The 20,500-nt window shown below is 25.3% G+C and overlaps 6 protein-coding genes across 6 annotated transcripts; 4 read left to right on the forward strand and 2 right to left on the reverse strand.

Moving 5' to 3' along the window:
- Window positions 1-343: 343 nt before the first annotated feature.
- On the forward strand, window positions 344-7,014 carry DICPUDRAFT_93725 (uncharacterized protein; the record flags this gene model as incomplete). Its single annotated transcript, XM_003284508.1, has 5 exons — window positions 344-390; window positions 478-895; window positions 960-1,069; window positions 1,137-1,771; window positions 1,850-7,014. 5 exons carry the CDS (start codon window positions 344-346, stop codon window positions 7,012-7,014), a joined length of 6,375 nt encoding a protein of 2,124 aa, XP_003284556.1.
- Window positions 7,015-7,336: 322 nt separating this feature from the next.
- Window positions 7,337-8,430, forward strand: DICPUDRAFT_86320 (uncharacterized protein; the record flags this gene model as incomplete). The annotated part of the gene is made up of 3 exons (XM_003284509.1): window positions 7,337-7,358; window positions 7,419-8,003; window positions 8,066-8,430. 3 exons carry the CDS (start codon window positions 7,337-7,339, stop codon window positions 8,428-8,430), a joined length of 972 nt encoding a protein of 323 aa, XP_003284557.1.
- A 574-nt stretch (window positions 8,431-9,004) lies between these two features.
- Window positions 9,005-10,113, reverse strand: DICPUDRAFT_75534 (uncharacterized protein; the record flags this gene model as incomplete). The annotated part of the gene is made up of 3 exons (XM_003284539.1): window positions 9,005-9,237; window positions 9,284-9,525; window positions 10,109-10,113. 3 exons carry the CDS (start codon window positions 10,111-10,113, stop codon window positions 9,005-9,007), a joined length of 480 nt encoding a protein of 159 aa, XP_003284587.1.
- Window positions 10,114-10,367: 254 nt separating this feature from the next.
- DICPUDRAFT_75535 (uncharacterized protein) lies at window positions 10,368-12,023 on the forward strand (the record flags this gene model as incomplete). Its single annotated transcript, XM_003284510.1, has 2 exons — window positions 10,368-11,897; window positions 11,973-12,023. The coding sequence occupies 2 exons, from the start codon at window positions 10,368-10,370 to the stop codon at window positions 12,021-12,023; spliced, it is 1,581 nt and encodes a 526-aa protein (XP_003284558.1).
- Window positions 12,024-14,939: 2,916 nt separating this feature from the next.
- DICPUDRAFT_148367 (uncharacterized protein) lies at window positions 14,940-17,706 on the reverse strand (the record flags this gene model as incomplete). The annotated part of the gene is made up of 2 exons (XM_003284540.1): window positions 14,940-16,769; window positions 16,900-17,706. The coding sequence occupies 2 exons, from the start codon at window positions 17,704-17,706 to the stop codon at window positions 14,940-14,942; spliced, it is 2,637 nt and encodes an 878-aa protein (XP_003284588.1).
- A 1,498-nt stretch (window positions 17,707-19,204) lies between these two features.
- Window positions 19,205-20,429, forward strand: DICPUDRAFT_53050 (uncharacterized protein; the record flags this gene model as incomplete). Its single annotated transcript, XM_003284511.1, has 1 exon — window positions 19,205-20,429. The coding sequence occupies one exon, from the start codon at window positions 19,205-19,207 to the stop codon at window positions 20,378-20,380; it is 1,176 nt and encodes a 391-aa protein (XP_003284559.1). The 3' UTR covers window positions 20,381-20,429.
- Between the last annotated feature and the right edge of the window lie 71 nt (window positions 20,430-20,500).

Raw genomic sequence — 20,500 nt, forward strand, 5'->3', positions numbered from 1 at the left:
TGAAAAAAAATAGTTTTTATTTTATTTTATAAATTTTTTTATTTTTTTTTTATTTTTAATTTTAATCTTTTTATTTTTATTCTATACCAAATAAATATATTTATTTTTATATACATTTAGATAGATTTAAATATAATAATATATCTCATACATATAAATCTATAAAGATAAATAAATAAATAATAAACAATTTAAAAATCGATAATATACACTTTTATAAAAGTAGTATACATAAATTAATAGTAATAATAGTTAACTACAAAAAAGATATATAAAGAGTATATTAATTTATACTTTAAAACAAAATACCATACCATACACATAATATATTATAAATAAATAAATGTCGTCTGTAAAGGTAGCCGTTAGAGTTCGTCCATTCAACGAAAGGTAAATATAATTTATTATGATTTATTAAAAAAGATAGATAAAGGATCATTTATTTACATGTTAAAAAAAAAAAATTAATATATTTAGAGAAAAAGAAAGAAATGCAGAATTAATTGTTGATATGAATGGTAATTCAACAGTTTTAACCAGACCATCAGCATTAAGAGTTAACCCAACAGCACCACCAACAGCAGAAGATGAAAAATCATTTACATTTGATCACAGTTATTGGTCTTTTAATCAAAGTGATCCACATTTTGCATCACAAGCTACAGTATATAACGATTTAGGTAAAGAGGTTTTAAAGAATGCATGGGAAGGCTTTAATTGTTCAATTTTTGCATACGGTCAAACTGGTTCAGGCAAAAGTTACAGTATGCTTGGTTATAATGAAGATAAAGGTATTATTCCATTGGTTTGCGAGGAAATGTTTGAACGTATTAATGCGACACCTGCAAGTTCAACTGAACAAACTGTTTTTAAAGTAGAGGTATCCTTTATGGAGGTATGTTAATTTTTATTTTTTATTTTTTATATTTTTATAAATATTTACTAATTATATTTCTTAGATTTATAATGAAAAAGTTAAAGATTTATTAAACCCAAAAAATAATAAACCAGGTGGTCTCAAAGTTAGAAATAATCCATCAACCGGTCCATATGTTGAAGATCTATCAAAGTAATTACATTTTTATAAAAAAATTATTTTTATCATTATATTAATGTTTTTTTTAAAATTTTTTTAGATTGGCAGTTAAAAGTTTTGCAGAAATTGATATGTTAATGGATGAGGGTACAAAGGCAAGAACTGTTGCATCAACCAATATGAATGCAACATCAAGTCGTAGTCATGCAGTTTTTACAATTGTATTTACCCAAAGTAAAATTGATAGATCAAGAGGTACAGCAATTGATAGAGTTAGTAAAATTAGTTTAGTAGATTTAGCTGGTAGTGAAAGAGCAAATAGTACAGGTGCAACTGGTGTACGTTTAAAGGAAGGTGCCAACATCAATAAATCATTATCGACTTTAGGTAAAGTTATTTCTGCATTAGCAGAAAATTCAACAGGAAAAAAAGCAGTATTTGTACCATATCGTGATTCAGTTCTTACTTATTTATTAAAGGAAAGTTTGGGTGGTAATTCTAAAACCATTATGATTGCTGCTATTAGTCCAGCTGATATTAATTTCGAAGAAACTTTATCAACTCTTCGTTATGCTGATAGTGCCAAAAAGATTAAAACTGTTGCTGTTGTTAATGAAGATCCACAATCAAAATTAATTAGAGAATTACAAAACGAAGTTGAAAGATTAAAACAATTAATGTTAAATGGTGGTACTGCTATTTCACACGATTCGAAATTAATAAACTCAGAATATGGTAAATATCAAAATATGGTATTATTATTTATATATTATATATTTTAGAGATACTAATATTATAATTTTCTTTTAATAGATGATGGATTAGTATCAACATTAACAGACAAAATTGAACAATATGAAAAATTAATGGCAGAATTAAATAAATCATGGGAAGAAAAATTATCAGAGGCTGAAACAATTAGAGAAGATAGAATGGCAGCATTAAAAGATATGGGTATAGCTATTAAAGTCGTTTCATCAATTCCACATCTTATTAATTTAAATGAAGACCCTTTAATGTCAGAATCATTAATTTATTATGTTAAGGAGGGTTTAACCAGAATCGGAAGATCAGATGCTGAAATCCCACAAAATGTTATTTTAAATGGTTTAAATATTCACAAAGAGCATTGTATTTTAGAGAATAAAAATGGTATTGTAACAATTTCACCACCTCCACAGTATTCATCAGATAATGCAACCAATAGTAATAACAATAGCGATAAAGAAATTAAATCACCCGCATCTGATTCATCTGTTTCTTCAACAACAAGTGAAAAGCCACCAAGATCATATATTTATGTTAATGGTGCAGAAATTTCAAAACCAACCGTTTTAACTACAGGTAATCGTGTTATTTTGGGTAATAATCATATCTTTAGATACAACAATCCAGAAGAAGCCGCAAAGATTGCTAAAGAAAGACAAGGTGACATTAAAAGCGATAGAATCGGCGTAGAAAATGCTGATCAAATTATTGACTACGATTTTGCTCTCAATGAATTGGCATCAATTCAAGGTACATTGGCTATGACCAAACATATTAGCGATAAGCAAGAATATAAAAAGCAAATGAGAGCACTTTACGATCAAATTAGATTACAATTAGAAAACGAAGAATTTGACCCAGAAATTAAAGAGAAGAGAGACAAATTAGCACTTTTAGCAATTAGAAAATGGAGATCAAAAGTTCATCGTACAAAGCTTTTGAATAAAATTTCATTCATCATTCTTTCTTTAAATGAAGCTAATGCCATCTCTGCCACCCTTAATAAACATATCAGCCTTTCACTTAAACTTTATTCAGTATTCCCAGACTCAGACTCTATTTCCGATAATGCAGAACCTGAAATCGACTGGAGAAATACTCAAATTCTTATTAAAGCTATAAATACAAATACTGGTGAAAGTACCTTAATGACCGATCAAGATTTTGTTGACAGAATCTATGCAATGAGAGAACTTTATCAAAACGATGGCAATTTAGACAATGATCAACTCGAAGACCCATACCATTTCACTTTTACAAAAGATTCATTGATTGGTGTTTCCCATGTTTATTTAAAGAATACTCCTTATCTTGTTGAAAGCAACAGACCAGTTCCAATATTAGATGCCAATGGTAAAGAAAAAGGTTATCTCAATTTATTAGTTTCATCATCATCTACTGATATCACCGATGAAGAAAGAGGACAATATTTAGAAGACCCAATTGAAAACAAAACATTATTGTATGGAAAGAATTTAGAAATTACAGTTGGTTTTGAAGGTTTTAAAGATTTTATCGAGGAAAATAGATATGATGACGTTTTCATTAAATTCTCATTCCCAAACGAAAATGGTACTCTTGACACCTATACCACCGATCCTCAATCTGCTATTTCATTTATTGACGAAAAGAAAATCGTTATCAAGTCACTCAATGAAGAACTTGTTCACCATTTACAAACTCAATATGTTTCTTTAGAAATTAGAGGTACAAAGAAATTAAAGAATAACATTTCATCAGCCACCAACGATCAACTTATGAAACCAACTCCAATGTTTGAAAACTTTGAATTTTTAGCCACTTTAAATATTTTAGAATCAGAAAAGAATAGTACCAATGATGATGACTTTAAACCAGTTCATATTTTAGAAGACCCAGATGTATATCATAGTCATTTACCATCAGTTACTTTCCGTTTAAAAAAAGATAAAGTCAATCGTCAAATTCTTTTTAAAGTTATCAAAAATGAATCAAAGTGTATTATTAAAGAATGTAAAGCCGCCAGAATCACCGATGTTAAAGTATTTGGTAAAAGAGATAATACTTCTGGTTTTGTAGCCACTCCCAACACTCCAAGCACACCAAATAACTCTAGAGCAGGTACAATGACCCCAAGCACACCAATGACACCATATGGTGGCTCAAATCCACAACAACAAGGTACACCATATAACCCAACTAGTAATCCAGCTTCGACCAATTCACTTTTATCAACTCCAAACTCTGGTGTTCAATCAAATTTATTAAAAGATCTTTCAATGGCATCCACTTCATCAACTACTTCAAACGCCATTTCAAATCCATCATCCTCTTCAAACTCAATTTCAAATTCAGCCTCAAACTCCTCACTTTCACTTTTATCAACACAACAACCAACCATTATTGGTGCCGTTAATGGTGGAAATCTTAAGACTATTGAGTTACCAGTTATCTCGATTACCAGTGACTCAGTTCTATTGTCATGGAAAACCAATGATCCATCATATTTATTAAATCATAAAACTAGAAAAGGTGATAAAATACTTTTCAAACTTGGTTTCGATTTAGTTATTGATGGTTTCCCAGATATTGTTACTATCTCTAAAGATATTGCAATTAAAATTATTTCATCCGATTCGATGGTTACAGTTCCAGATGGTTCAAATACATCAATGAGTAACCTTTTAGACAAATTCAAAACTCACTTCAAAGGTGAAACTATTATATCTGAACCAACTATCCATGCTGGTTCAGTATTCAATGTAAATTTAACAAAATCAAGACAATTAGAGCATCAAAATAGAATTGGTGAAATGATCGATGCCCATCAAGAGAACATTTTAAAACTTGGTTATGCAATGAAAATGGAAAAATTACGTCAAGAATTAGATCTTCGTGAAAAACTTACAAATCTCAAAGAGAAAACTCTTGATAGCTCTAATGTATCATTAAACGAAAGCACCGAACAAAATACAAGTACTATTGATGTCGAGGAAATTATTAAAAAAATGTTATTAATGAATTCATCTCATCAACATTTTAATGAAGCCAATGGTACTACTGTTTCAAGTTCACCAAAGATTAATAAATCAACTTCTACACCTTCATCAAATAGAAAGAGATCATCAACTATTGTCGAGGTTAAAGTTAAAGAAGTACCATCAAGTGCTCTCTTAAAAGAAGATGAAACTAGTGGATACCTTAAAAAGAAATCTGCATTTAAAGAAGAATGGAAACCAAGATGGTTCGTTTTCAAGAAACCATTCCTTTATTATTCACACAGCCAAAAGGATACACATAAATTAAAGAAAATTGATCTAACCAATAGCTCCGTTACTGCCATTCCCCAAGAAGAAGTACCATTTGGTTTTGCAATCATCCAATTACGTAGAGTTTGGTTATTACAAGCTAGCTCAAATGAAGAGAGAGAAAAATGGGTATCAACATTAGATCCACTCAAGAAGGTTACTGAATTAAAAGATGAAGAATTAAGAACTGCTAAACAACAAATTGAAAAATCATCATCGCAATTAGACCAAATCAAATCTCAATTACAAAGCGGACAACAAATTGTATTGGCTAAACAAAAGGAAATTGAAGAATTAACAAATACAATCTCACAACTACAATTAGAAAGAGAAGTTAATAACCAACAGTTTGATGGTCTTAAAGATGAAATCACAATGCGTGATGAAGAAATTCAACAATACAAGAGCCAACAAACTCAAAAACTTAGTGAACTCTCTGGCCAAGTTAACCAATTGGAAATTGATAGTCAAGATAAAGATATTCAAATTGGTTCACTCTCATCAACTTTAGATAATACCAATCAAATCATATCATTAATGAGTGAACAAACTAAATCATATAGAAACGTTGCTGGAATGGAAATTGACTCCCTTAGAACTGAAACTACTCAGCTCAGAGAAACAACTTTACTCTTGACCAATCGTCTTAAAGATTGCAGAACAACAATTCAAAATGCCGAAAAAGATATTCTCTCTAAAGACATTGAAATCCAAGAGCTTAAACTTAAAATTTCACAATCTGAAGAAAAGAATAATATCGATTCATTAAACCTCAAGAACCTTCAAGAGGATACCTCAATGAAACAAGGACAAATCGATGTACTTTCCAAATCTATTCAACAATCGAGACAAGCTATTCAAAATATTAATCAAGTTAATGAAAAAGAAATTCAAAATAAAGATCAACAAATTGATAATATTAACAGTGCATACAAGAGTGAATCAGATAAATTAAAAGATCAAACATCACAATTAAATCATTTAACATCCAATCTCAGAGTTCAAATGAAATCATTGGAATCTACCCACCAAAATCTTAAAGAAACCTCAGCCACCGATCAAAAAACTTTATTACTTTTATTACACGATATGGAAGGTGGTCTCACCAAAGCAAGTCAAACTATTAATGACCAAGGTGAACAAATTTTATTATTAAAGAAAGATTTGGAAGAATCTAAAAAACAATCTGAACAAATTATATTATACGAAAAACAATTAACAATGATGAAGGATCGTCTTATTCAATCAGAAAATCAATTAATAGATAGAGAATGTGACAATACTATACTCTCAGATAAATTAAAACTTTGGGAAGAGGAAATTAAGATTAAAGACGCCAAATTAAATTTACTCGAAAACAATGTAAAAGAAGTTAGAGCAGAGTATGCCAACGGTATGGCCTTCTCCAGAGAGTTCTCAAATCATCATCAAGAGCATTCATCATCATCCAATAGTAAATTCAATAGACGTTCAAAACAAATGACAGCAGAAGAACAAATTGAAACTATGAGAGAATCATCAATTGCCCATCAAACTCATAATGCATTCTTAAACCTTCAAATCCAACGTTTAGAAAGTGAAATGAGAACTCAAGAAAAAGTTTATAGCGAAACTATTCAAAGAATTAAAAGAGACTTACAACAAAGAAATCAACAAAATATTGTATTAATGAAACAACAAGCTGGTGATGAAGTTGTAAAGAAATTAGAAGATACCACCGCAAATTTAGAAAGTGTCAAAAATAAATATTTTGTTAGTTTGGTAGTAGCTGCTAAACTTCAAAACTCGATGATGGGCAATTATTGTAATGTAGATGCTTATGAACTTTTATCCAAAGCAATGGAACAACATATATTAAACACTGAAGATTGGCCAAATTTCGTTTCAGCTCAAATCAATGAACAATCTCATCAACTCAATTGAATCTCAAACAAATACAGAATCATTAAAAAAAATAAAATTGAATTATTATCTTTTTCATCCTCATCATTTTCCTTTGCTTGTCCTAATAACACAAGTGACCTTCAATCATGTCAATTATCAACTCCTCTTTTAACTAGTGCTCTATATCTTATATTTAATTACCATATTTTATTATTTATTATTATAATTTTATATTACTTTTTTTAAATAAAAATATATTTTTTTAATTTAATTTTTTAATTTTTTTTTTTATAATTTATTTGTTTTTTAAGAGGGGTAAATTAATTTTTTTTTTTGTCATTTTTTTATCTTTTTCATTAGAATGACCAGTATATTAGTTTTGGGTATTTATATTTTTTTCTTTTGTATTTTATATTAAATACTAATTATTTTTTTATATATAGGTGTTGGATACATTGGATTAAATGTTTCAAAAAAATTAAAAGCAAATGGATATAAGGTATATGGTATTAGTATTTTGGAAAAAGATAAGATTAAAATGATAAGAAATGAAATAATACCAATTATTGCAGATATTCACGATTGTGAAACTTGGATACCAAAGACATGTGAATTGCAAATAGATGTTGTTATTGAATGTATTTCTTCAAAAGATAAACATTCACCAAGAATTATACAGGAATCTTTAATAAAACTTCAGCAATTACTACCTAAAATAAAAATAATCCATACAAGTGGAAGTTTTTCATTTGGATCTAACGATTTTGTAATGGATGAAAAAACAAGAAGATACGATCACAGTGATTTTAAATGGATAGAGGAAATAGATAACAACTATGTTGATATGGGAGCAATTGTCATTATACCATCTATGATTTATGGTAAGAATGGTTCATATACCCATTTTTATTATCACTGTGTGGAATTATCAAAAGAATATAATAAGAAAGAAGATAAAAAGCATGTGATAAAAATATATGGAAATAAAAATAATGTAGGATTTTATTCAGGTTTTATACACATAAATGGTAATCAAAATATATAATTTACAGTCCTAATTATTATATACTAACAATATTCCCATATATAGATCTATCTGATTTCTATTTATTAGTTGTTGAAAAAAGTTCACAAATCAGAGGAGAAACGTTTATTGCAAATAGTTATTCAATTAAAGTTGAAGATTTAATAAGAGAAATAGCAAAATTTTCAATTGAAGATATAAGTAAAAAAGAAATTGAAATAGAGTATGTGGATTTACCACAAAATAAAAGCAGTTTTCTTTTAGCAATGACTTTTAATCAAAGATTATCTCATTCGAAAGCCTCAACAATTTTAGGGTTTCACCCAAAGCAACCGTCATTAATAGATGCATGTAATATATACTATTTATCTTGGAAATATGGAAATGCAACCACCAAAGATTTTATTTCTTCAATTGTATCTTTTAAATAATAAAAAATAAAATAAAAATATTTTTTAGTTCGCACTCTTTTTTTATACTGATTATTGATCATTTTTTTATTTTATTTCGATTTTTTATTTAATTTTCTTTTAAATGATATCCAAAACATTATACTAACTTTTTCATTTTAAAAATGATTTTTAAAAAAAAAAAATAAAAAATTTTTTAATTGATTTTTTATCATTTTATGATGCATACAACTGAATTTAAATTAATAATTATTCGATTTACATAAGAATAAATATTCCATTTATTTAATTGTTATATAGGGTTATTTTATAAAGAAAAAAATATAAATATAAATAAAATTATTTCTAATGTACAATAAATAAAATAACAAAACAAATTAAATTAAAAAATTGATATAATAATAAAATTAATATTTGAATGTGATTTTTATTTTTTTTATAAAATGTTATTTATAAATACCTTTGGAGAGCTTTTTAATTGTTAATTGAAAACTTAAAATAAAAAAATAAATAAAATAAATAAATAAATAAAAAGAAATTAAAGTTTAAAAGAAAAATATATAAATTTATTTCTTTACAAAAAAGTATTTGATGATTAATTTGAACTGAAATCGGTACTGATGGAGTCATATAAGGACCAAATAACCCAGTATGTATTGGAAAGCAATTGACTGTGACCTGCTACTGATTCATGTGGTCTTAATTTTATAAAAAGGTCTAAAGAACTTTTAAAATTCTTGTCCATAATACCTTGAAATTGTTTTATTTTGCTATTTTCTTGATTATCTTTAATTGCATTACCAAAATGGACAAAAATTGAAATGGCAACTTCAGTTTGATTAATATTTGCTTGTTCAGGATTTGAAATGCAAACTATACGTAGTGGAGATGATATTTTCAATTACTTTGATTTTATCTTCTTCCTCGGAAACAGCTGGGTCGAACCATCTCTTGATAATGATTTTTGAAACCAAGAGGCTACTCTTGATTTTGACTTCATCAGAAACATATTTGTCTAATTTTGAAAAAAATACAAGACTTAAAATTCTAGAAAAGAGAGAATCTAGTTGCTGAGAATTTAAAAAATTTACTAAATCCCTTGATGTTAAATAATTACTATTTATATTATTTATATTATTATAATTATTAATATTATTATTGTGGTTATTTTTTTTTATTTTTTTGTTTTTGTTAATGGTGTTGCCAATAGAACAAACCATATTAGAAAATATATTAAAAATAAAGATAAAAATAAAAGAGGAAAAAATATTTTTTAAATTATCCATTTTTATATTAAAGTTTAAATTTATAATGGTGATATGATTGTGAATAATAAAATATTTATTAAATATAAAAAAAATGAAAAAGAAATTTAATAGTTATTATGAAGTTTATTGTGTGATGATTTTTTAAAAAAATATATTTAAATTTTATAATAATATTTTATTCAATTTCTAATTTTTATATGATTGTCAATAAAAATTAAAAAAAAAAAAAAATACATACAATGAGGTTGAGGTCCATACTTTTATTGTAATTTTATTATAATATATGAACTACATATGATTCATTAAAAGTATACGCCTCATTACAATGATATATAAAAAAGGATATGTTTAAATTTTTATTTGAAAAAAAAAAATAAAAAATTTTTTTTTAAAAAACCTCATTATTTTTTAATTTAAAAAAATTTATTTACCCCATTGTTTAATTTAACATAGAGATTTCAAACACAACTAATAAAAATGGAAATAGTGATTCAATTAAAAAATGTAAAAACGAATTTAGTATGTGATTTTATATTTTATAATTTTTTTAATTTTTTTTTTTTTTTTTAAATTATGAAAATTATAATTTTTTTTTTTTTTCTTTTTTTTTTTTTTTCTTTACAAATAAATAACTTTACATTTGTATACATATATTTTTTTGTCTCAATAACTTTCAAAAAAAAAAAAAAAATGGATAGTTTATATATTTTATTTTTTTTCTTTTTAATTATCACTTTTTGTTTCTATATTTTATATAAAAATAAAATTAATAAAAATAAAAATAATAATAATAATAATGATAATAATATTAATAATTTTAACTTTATTAATAATAATTATAATAATTATAATCATTGTAGTTTTAATGATAATAATAATAATTTTAATAATTATAATGATATATATATTTATAATAATAACAATAACAATTACAATAATAATAATCATTTTAATTATAATGGTAATAATAATATCTTAAATAATAATAATTTTAATAATAATAATTATTATAATGAAAATAATAATATAATTTATAATAACAATGATAATAATAATAATGATTATAATAATTATAATTATAATGAAAATAATAATAACAATAATTTTAATAACAATATTATTAATAATAATAATAATAATAATTATAATAATAATAATAATAATAATAATAATAATAATGGCAAAAAAGGTAAAAAATATTTGCCATCTCTTTTTTTTAAAGATACCCCAACCGAAACACAAGAAAGAACTACCCCAAACATTAATCCTTCAAATATTTCTAATGATAGTAATAATAATAACAATATTAATAATAATACTAGTAACCAATCATTGGAGTCAGATACATTAGTATTAGAAATTCTAAGAAGGGATAGAGAACAAACAGAAAGGGAGAAAGCCAATAAAGCTCTCAGAAAAGAAATGTTAGATTTTGAAAGAGAAATCAGAGAATCTGAACGTTCAGAAAGAATAATAAGAGAAAGACAAGAAAGAGAACGTTTAGAAATTTTAGAAAGAGAAAGAAGATTCAGAGAGCAACAAGAATGGGAACGTACCCAATATTTATTAAGAATTGAAAGAGAAAATCAAGAAAGGGTACGTCAAGAAACATTAGAGAGAGAAAGAATGGAAAGAGAGAGAATTGAAAGAGAGAGAGTAGAAAGAGAAAGAATAGAAATGGAAAGAGTTGCAAGAGAGCAACAAGAAAGGGAACGTGCCCAAACTTTATTAAGAGAAAGGGTACGTAGGGAAGCATTAGAATTAGAAAGATCACAAAGAGTTGCAAGAGAGCAACAACAATCATATTTGGAAGAAGCCCGTGAATATCATCGTTACCTAAATTCATTAAATGAAAGACTCGATGCATTACTTCAACAAAGGGCAAATAGAAGAAATTCAGAAAGAGAACAAAGAAATAGAGAACGTGCCCAAGATCCACAAACACAAGAAGAAATTCAAAGGGCACGTAGACAACAATTTGAAACTTTAAGATTGCAACAGGAAAGATTACAACAAATTAGATTGCAACAAGAAAGTCAACCACATCAAATGGAACAAGATGAAAACGAAAGCATCTGCACAGTTTGCTTTAATCAGGTAGAGGCCATTAATAGTGCATCAATTGATTGTGTTCATAAATTTTGCTATGCATGCATTACTCAATGGTATTCTCGTACTAGATCCTGTCCAACTTGCAGACAACCAATTTCAAATATTAGAGTAAGTAATTCATACATTCATATTTATACTTTATTAATAAAACATATATTAATTTAATTTATTATTTAATTGTAGAGAGATAATCAAAATGAGGGTTTAACATATGATGCTATGAACATAGATTAATAATATAAATAACACTTTAAACAGAATGGATGTCCAATAGCATTTCGATTACATTATTCCAATCCATAGGGAAAATATAGACTCTTTGGTTAATCGTCATCAATTAGCTGGCCACCAATTAGATGCTTTTAACCTAGATCAATAATACTCTATCTATATGGGATAATAACGAAATCAAACAAGATTATATCAGAAAACAACATAATTGGACAAACATTACCATTCATTGCATTATCCTCAACTCTTCAAAAAAAGGTTAAAGAAGTTCCATAGGTTTCATGTACAAGTTCTCTTTTGGTAACTATTAAGTTAATATTTACATAAATAATATTAAATTTGAATATAAAAAAACTAATATTTAATTTTTATTCCTATATAGTTTAATTATAATGCTTTTTCTTCCATTATAACCATGTTCTATACTAAACATCAATTAATATGCGCTTTCATTCCCTAAGGTAACTATAATGTTAATATTTAAATAATTACTATATATGAATATAAAATTAACCAATATCATATCAAAAAGATTATTGACAATATTTTATTCATTTTTAGTTTAAATCTTTCTCATACACATCAAAATGCTCAATATTTAAATCTTTCTCATTCAACACGTTTTTAGTTTGAATCTTTCTCTTTCATATCAAAAAGATCAATATTTAATTCTTTCTCAAATCAACACGTTGCCATGTTTATGTATTGGTATAATCAAAGTAAATACAATGATAAATTTAAATAATTATTAAAATATAAAAGAAACTAATATTTATTTTATATTTAGATTAATTCTCTCTTTCAGTCTCATATATAGTTTAATTTTAATATTTCTCTTTCAGTATAATCACGTTCTTTATTCAATGCCAACATTGGGGTGTTTGTATTTTTAAGGTAACTATAGTGTTATTACTTGCATAATTATTGTTAAATTTGAATATAAAAGAAACTAATATTTAATTTTAATACCTTTTTAGCTTAATTTAATTCTTTCTTGTTCAGTTTCAACATTTTATTTATTTCAAATCATTAACTATACATTGGGGGTATAGTTTATTCTTTTCAATTGTGTTTTTTTTCAAATCATTCATATGAAAAATTGGGGTTCTTTTTCAGTATGAACACATTTTAAAGTCACATTTCAAATACTGGGGTTCTGTTTATTCTATGTAAATATTACTATTTTATTATTATTTTTAAATAGATTTATATTAATCATTAAAAATCATCTTTTTAACTTTTATTTATTAAATAATCACATTTATTATCATTTTTCAATAGTATAACCCAATTTTAATCTACACATTACTACATTAATTTTTCAGTTTAATAAAAAATAATTAAAAAAACCCAAAAGTAATCAGTCTTCAGCTACACTCAGAAATTAGTAGCCATGAAGCTCAAAAGTATGCTCAAAGTAGAGGTCCATCATTGTTTGGGTTTGCTAATATCCACTTAGTCAAAAAGAAACTATTATCTACGCTTTATTATATATAACTCTGTGAAATAGGAAGAACAGATATATTATCAGACTTAGAGCCATACACAGTTTTTATACTTTATTATAAAAAAATTCTTATTAAAACGGATAATACAGATGTTACAGAGTTACTTTTATATGTTCTGTAAATAAAAATCTAAATAATAGATTCAAATTAAAAATTCAAAAAAAAAAATTAATAAGGATTAATTTAATTATTTTTTTCCATAATTAACATTTAACTTTAATTTAACTATGTATTTATTGGGTGTTTTAAATAAAAAAATAAAACTATAAATACATAAATATATAAAATTATTTTAAAATTATTTTATTTAAAAATATTATTGTAATGTTTATTTTAAAAATTAGCTTAAATAAAACTGGTGTGAAAATTAACTGACGATTTAAATCCATAAAAATTTAAAACCCCAATGAAATAAAGAAATCACATATGATAATAAGTTGGTGATATTTGGGTGTTACTTTTAGCACCTAACGAGGACCGCCTTTGGTTTAGCACTATATTGATTTTAATTATTAATTATAAAATGTTTTAGTATTAGCTTTCTTAATAACTGAAGACTGACTATTGATTCACTGAGTAAATTCTATTATTATTTTTTTTATATAGATGACTTTAATTCGATATTTAAATATAGTTGTAAGACTCCCAACGGATTGACCTATTGTATACAATGATGGTAATCCAATTGATTTGTAATAGTTAATCCGCCAATTGATTGACCTGTGAATTTAATTATGCTAATCCAATTAAAGTTGTTACACCTGCTACTGATTGACCAGCGAAGGTTGAAGTTTCCATTACCCTTATCTAAACTATTTGGTAAACATTGGCTTAATCTTTATATAATTGATTAAAATCCTTTCATTCATGATATCGATGACAGCAGATCCTGTAAGGGTTTTGAATGGTTTTAATTGGTAAATCTTTCTTTTGAAAATTAATAAAAGCTAATTTAATTATTGGATGTAATTGTGTTTCTATTTTCTATATTTCTTCAACAATGCCAATTTATATATGTATATGGGTTTGTTGTTATTGTTGCTGTTGTTTTAAAATAATATATTAATTTACCCACTTGCTCTCGAAAGGTTTTAAACATATTTCAGTACTGTTAAAATTATTATTACTATTGATTTGATATGCTGTAGTTTACATTATTAAAATTATTTATGTGTGTTTGTTGTGTTTTGAAAAAAATAAAAAAATTGAAAAAAAAATTTTTATAAAAAAATAAAAATAAAAAAAATAAAATATAACATGTGTATTAACCATTTATAAAAAAATAAAAATAAAATAAAAAAATAAAAATAAAAAAAATAAAATATAACATGGAATATGTATTAACCATTTATTTAAATTATTTATTTATATAACTATTAATACTAATAGTTATATAAATAAATAATTAACCTTAATCATCAAACTCCTCTTCTGATGATATACTTTCTTCACTTGAAAGACTTGAACAATCGTCATCTTCATAATGATCATCGACTTTTCCGCCACTACCACTGCCATTACTTCCAACGCTACTATTTAAATCTGGTGATACTAGACTATTTCCACTATTATTTAATTCACCGTTTTCTTTAATGATGGATGAGAATCTAAAACTAGCAATTGTTTTTGATTTATCATTTTGGGGTTTTAAAGAATTTAAATTTTGTAATGAACCCGATAACCAAGATAATCTTTTTTGGATACTGGGTGATGATATTTTTGGTGATGATGATAATGGAGAATTTGAATTATACTGTTGCTTAACATTATTAATAAAGCTATCCCTTGTATTATAAAACTCGTTAATTGCCTTTGTCCACATTTGAAGATCACTTTTAGAATCTGCTATAATTAAATAAGTTCTCTGCTTGGTTGTGATATTAAATGAAGTATCCTCAATATTTTCAATCCTTGAGCCAATTAATGGAATGATACCTAAAACCTTTGAAGAGCTTTGACCTTTCAAGTAAAAGAGGTAATTATTTTCGAAAACAAACCATCTTCTCTTCCAGTTCTTTACGACTTCGCCAATCTTGGTAAGGTAACCTTGGACCACAATATTTTGTTTTGTTAAAACGATATGAGATAAACTTGATGTTGATTTTCCGGTCAACTGCTGTGTAAACAATGATACGGATGACGATGTACGATTAAATTGATTCGACTGGGTTTGCATTCTCTTTTTTAGTATTCTCTTTTCTTCGTTAATTTTCTTTCTATCCATGTCAGAGTCTGAATCTGAAAAATTTAAATTGCTACTGCTTCTGGTAATGCCACCTGCTGCTGGTGCTTGTTGAGGTGGAGATGTAGATTGTTGGAACTCACTGTCTGAATAATCACTATTATTTGAATCGGAGGGATGTTGAAATATAATTAAACTTTCAATCTTTTTCTTTCTATCCTCTACAATACCATCTTCGATTAAAGAATCTTTAAAGTTTGTTGATTTTTCTTTTGTTTGATTTAATGATTCGAAGAAGAATTGTTTCTCTTCAAAAGTAAAATCTCTTTGAATTTGATCATCTTGTTCCAAGAGCTGTACCCTCTTTTCTTTAGCCTCTGGGTCGGCCTCCAATAGTCTATTGATTGTATTTTGAATAAGAGTTGACCATTCCTCAAATGTGCTGCTACTTGATGATGAAAACTGATTTACAAATATAAATGACAATGATTTACTATAAATTTCAAATACGTTCTCTAAACCAGGAATATCCTTAGTTCTAATCCATATATCTACCAAATAGAGCTTCCTCCAAAATTTGTTATTTACAGCATAAATTAAAATATCATTAAACAAATATAAATTGATAGTTCTCTTTTCATAAACTTCATTATTTTTTGTAACCAATGTTTCATTTGCAGGTGATACTGCTGTTCCTGCTATTGATGAATTATCATTTGTATTGTTTTGAAAAACTATACGGACTAAATCACCACTCTTTATAAATCTTCTATGTGCTTGAATTAAGTTTCCTGTCTTTGGACCTAAAATTTGTTGAACTCTAGTTAAAATTTCTAAAGGACCTTGTTTATCAACAGTTGATGAATTAACAAATGAAGCTACATCCTTCATAATATTCTTTGCTTCAATTAATTTCTTATGTTCATTTTCTTCTGTTTTTTGTGGTGTATATTGAATTAATTCTTCTAATAATAAAATATATCTTGGTAATCTTTGAATTGGCATAATCATTAAGTCATTCAAATCTAATTTTTTTGAAAATGAATTGTTTTTACATTCCTTAAAAAAAAAAAATATTAATATATTATTTTATTTTAAAAACTATAATATTTATAAATTTGGTGAAAAAAATTTATATGATTGACCAATTATTATTATTATTTTTGTTATTATTAATTTTATAACTTACAATTAAATAATTTTTAAACTTTTTATTTGTATTTGTATTTAACTTTATTATTTGAATAGCCTTGTTATAATAATTATTAACATAAATTGAATAAATTTTTAAGAATGGCCCAAACTCTAAAAAGATATCAGATATCTCCACTTGTTCTGGGAAGGATGGTGAATTATGATTTTCTATTTTCTCTTTTAGTTTGGCTAGAATCTCTTCATTTGCTGATTTAATTGCTTCGATATTTGAAAATATTCCATCAATGTCATTGGGTGGTATAATATCTTTTTCTTTAATTTTGGAAATATATACATCGACTATTATCTTTAAAAATGAAAGATAGGCTTGTTCTGTTGATAAAATTTCTCTTAAAATGTTTCCTCTCTTTTCTTTGGAAAGTGTTGTTGAATTTTTTCTCAATCTATGATTGGATAAATTTTTATTTTTTTTATTCCTTATGCTATCTGAACTATTATTTATTCCAGATTTATTAAATTGAATTGTGTTTGTTGGTATCTCTGTTGACGATGTAATACCACTGCTACCACTACTATTCATTAAATTATTATTTTCATTATTATCATTAGCTGAATTTATTAGATCTGGTGAATAGCTATTATTACAATTTAAAGAATCTGTTGGAGAAGTTGATAAAAATTTAGTTTGTCTCCATTTTTGTTGTGTGAGTGGTGGTTGTGATGGTAAATCTATTTGATCTCTTGGTGATAATGGCTCTGTGGGTATAGATTGATTATTATCATTACCAAATGGTCTCTTTAAATCATCTATACTTTCAATAATATTATCTAATGTTTCCATTATTTAATTACTATACTATTTAATTATAGATTATTAAAACTATTATGATTGGTATTATTATTGTGATAGTTATTATAAATTACTTTTCATATATTAAAAAAAATAAAGGTATGAATTATATTTTAATATGCAATTAAAAAAAAAAGGAACAATAATTTACAAAACCAAAAAATATTTCCAAAATACAATTATTAATTTTAAAAAAACCTATTGATTATCAAAAAAAAAAAAAGTAAAAAAATAACAATAAAAAAAAAATAAAAAATTTTAAAAATTAAAAAAATCTGAAAAAAAAAAAAAAAAGGAAATCTTGATAGCAAAATTCAACCCGTAAATATCTTTTATATGTAGAATATTTTTTTTTGCAAATAAAAAAAATATAGTAATTGAGATAACACACAACAATAGTAATAACAACAATAAAAATAAGATGCTAACAAAATTAAAAATAAAATAAAAAAATAATTATTTATTTTTTTCTTTTTTTTTTTCTTTTTTTTCTTTTTTTAATTTTTTATTTTTAAAATTTTTTGTGCAAAAAATGTTTAAGAAAAAAAAAAAAAAAAGGTCTTTCTCACCACAAATATAACTTTTAAAACCGCCCAGTATAAAAAATATCTTTTTAATTTTTTTTCTTTGCTTTTTTTTTTTATTTTATTTTATTTTATTTTAATTTTAATTTTTTTTTTTTTAAAAAAAGGTCAAAGTTGGAAAATTGCGCATTTATTTAAAATTGATATGAGTTTTCTGTAAATTGCGTCTTTTTTTTTTTTTTTTATAATGGACAAATTATTTTCGAATACGTCTGCACACCAAAATATCTTTTTTTTTTTTTTATTTTATTTTATAATTTTATTTTTATCAAATATGGGCGATGATAAAGGTGATACAAAAAAAAAAAAAATAAAAATAAAAGTGTCAAAAAAACTATCACTGGGATTCCAGAACTTAGTTTTAAATTAAAGTTTTGTTCCGTGCCAAAATATTGACATAACATATTTTTTTTATACTCGTAAAAATAATCGAATGAAAATTCATAAACCAAAATATTATATCTTAGATAATATGTATTATTTGATAATTATCCAATTTTCAAATGCTGATTTGAATAGCAAAAAATAATGGATAATAATAGAAAAAAAAAATGATTGTTATTGTTGTTAATAATCCATTAATAATATTTAAAAACAAAGGATATACTATTTTTTTTATATATCTCCCAGATATTTTATAAAATATATAATGAATTTATTTATTTATAGATATGAAAATAATTATTAAAGTGATTTAATTATTACTTTTTTCTATTTTCTTTTTTTTTTATCTTTTTTCGTTTTCGTTTTTTTTTATTTTTATTTTTTTTTATTTTTTTTAATTTTTTTTTTTTAAAATTTTTTTTTTTTTTTTTTTTTAACATTTGTGTATTTTTTATATATTTAATTTATCAAATCTATTTTTTAAATTTAATTTAATTTAATTTAGTAATATTTAAAAGATAATGGCACCACCAAAACCAAATAGAGCAAAACAAAATCAAATTAATAAAAAAAAAAAGTTTCAAGAGAGTGCCGCTAAAAAACAGGTAACAGCAGAACAATATATTGAAGAGGGTGAAAAACATGCAGCAACCTATCATTTCGATAAGGCATTAGAGTGTTTTAAAAATGCATTAATATTGGAACCAGAAAACACACTTGTTATGGATACTATTGGTGAAATATTATTGGAATCAGGTGACCTCGAACAAGCCAAAAGCTACTTCTATAAATCGATTCAAGTAAATTCAGACGACAGTGCAACTAAATATATGAATCTTGGTCAATTGGTAGGTGGCGATGATGCCCTCAAGTGTTATAATAAAGGTGTAGAAATTATGGAGCGTGAATTAAAGAAATTAATTGCATTGACACCAACAGGCGAAGAACAAAATAAAGTACCAAAACCATTAAAACCACAACAACTAGATGATGACAATGATGAAGAGAAAATGGACGATGAGGAGGAAGAAGAGGAAGAGGAAGAGGAATCACCAATTGCAATTATAAAAGCCCAATTATGCTCTGCATTATGTTCAAAAGCAGAGCTTTATCTTACAGATCAATGCTTTGACGACGATGCCGAAACTCAATGCGAAACTAGTTTATTAAAAGCAATCGAATACTCACCATACTCACCAGAACCATACAGTTTAATGGCATCAATGAAAATCAGTCAAGTTAAAAACACCGACGCCATCCAATACTTGAATAAATCATACAGTCTTTGGGAAACATCAGATATCGATGATCGTCCAGAATTCGATTATCGTTATAATATTGCATTACTTTTTATAGAGTTAAAACAAAATAGAACCGCTGTAGATATTTTAGAACAATTGGTAAACGAACAGGATAATATAGCTGAGGTTTGGTATACATTGGGTGTCGTATATAATAGTTTGGATGAGCCTTTATCCGCTCAAGATTGTTTATCCACTGCAAAAGATCTTTTAAAAATCACTAAAATCAAAGACAGAGAATTAGAAAAACTAGTTTCAGATTTATTAAAAAAGGTTGAAAAAGATGTTTCATTATTACCACCAGAAGAATTAAATCAATTTAACGATGATGATGATGAAGATAATCAAGTTGTTGCCGAAGATGAAGAAGACGAAGAAATGAATTCAAATATATAAAAAACAAAAAAAATAAAATATAAAAACTATTAATTTTCTTTATATATACAAAATATATTTATATTATTTTATTATTAAATAATGATTCCTCAAACATATTATTTTAACTAAAGGATCCAG

Source organism: Dictyostelium purpureum, assembly GCF_000190715.1.
Source record: "Dictyostelium purpureum unplaced genomic scaffold DICPUscaffold_27, whole genome shotgun sequence".
Classification (NCBI taxonomy): Eukaryota; Evosea; class Eumycetozoa; order Dictyosteliales; family Dictyosteliaceae; genus Dictyostelium; species Dictyostelium purpureum.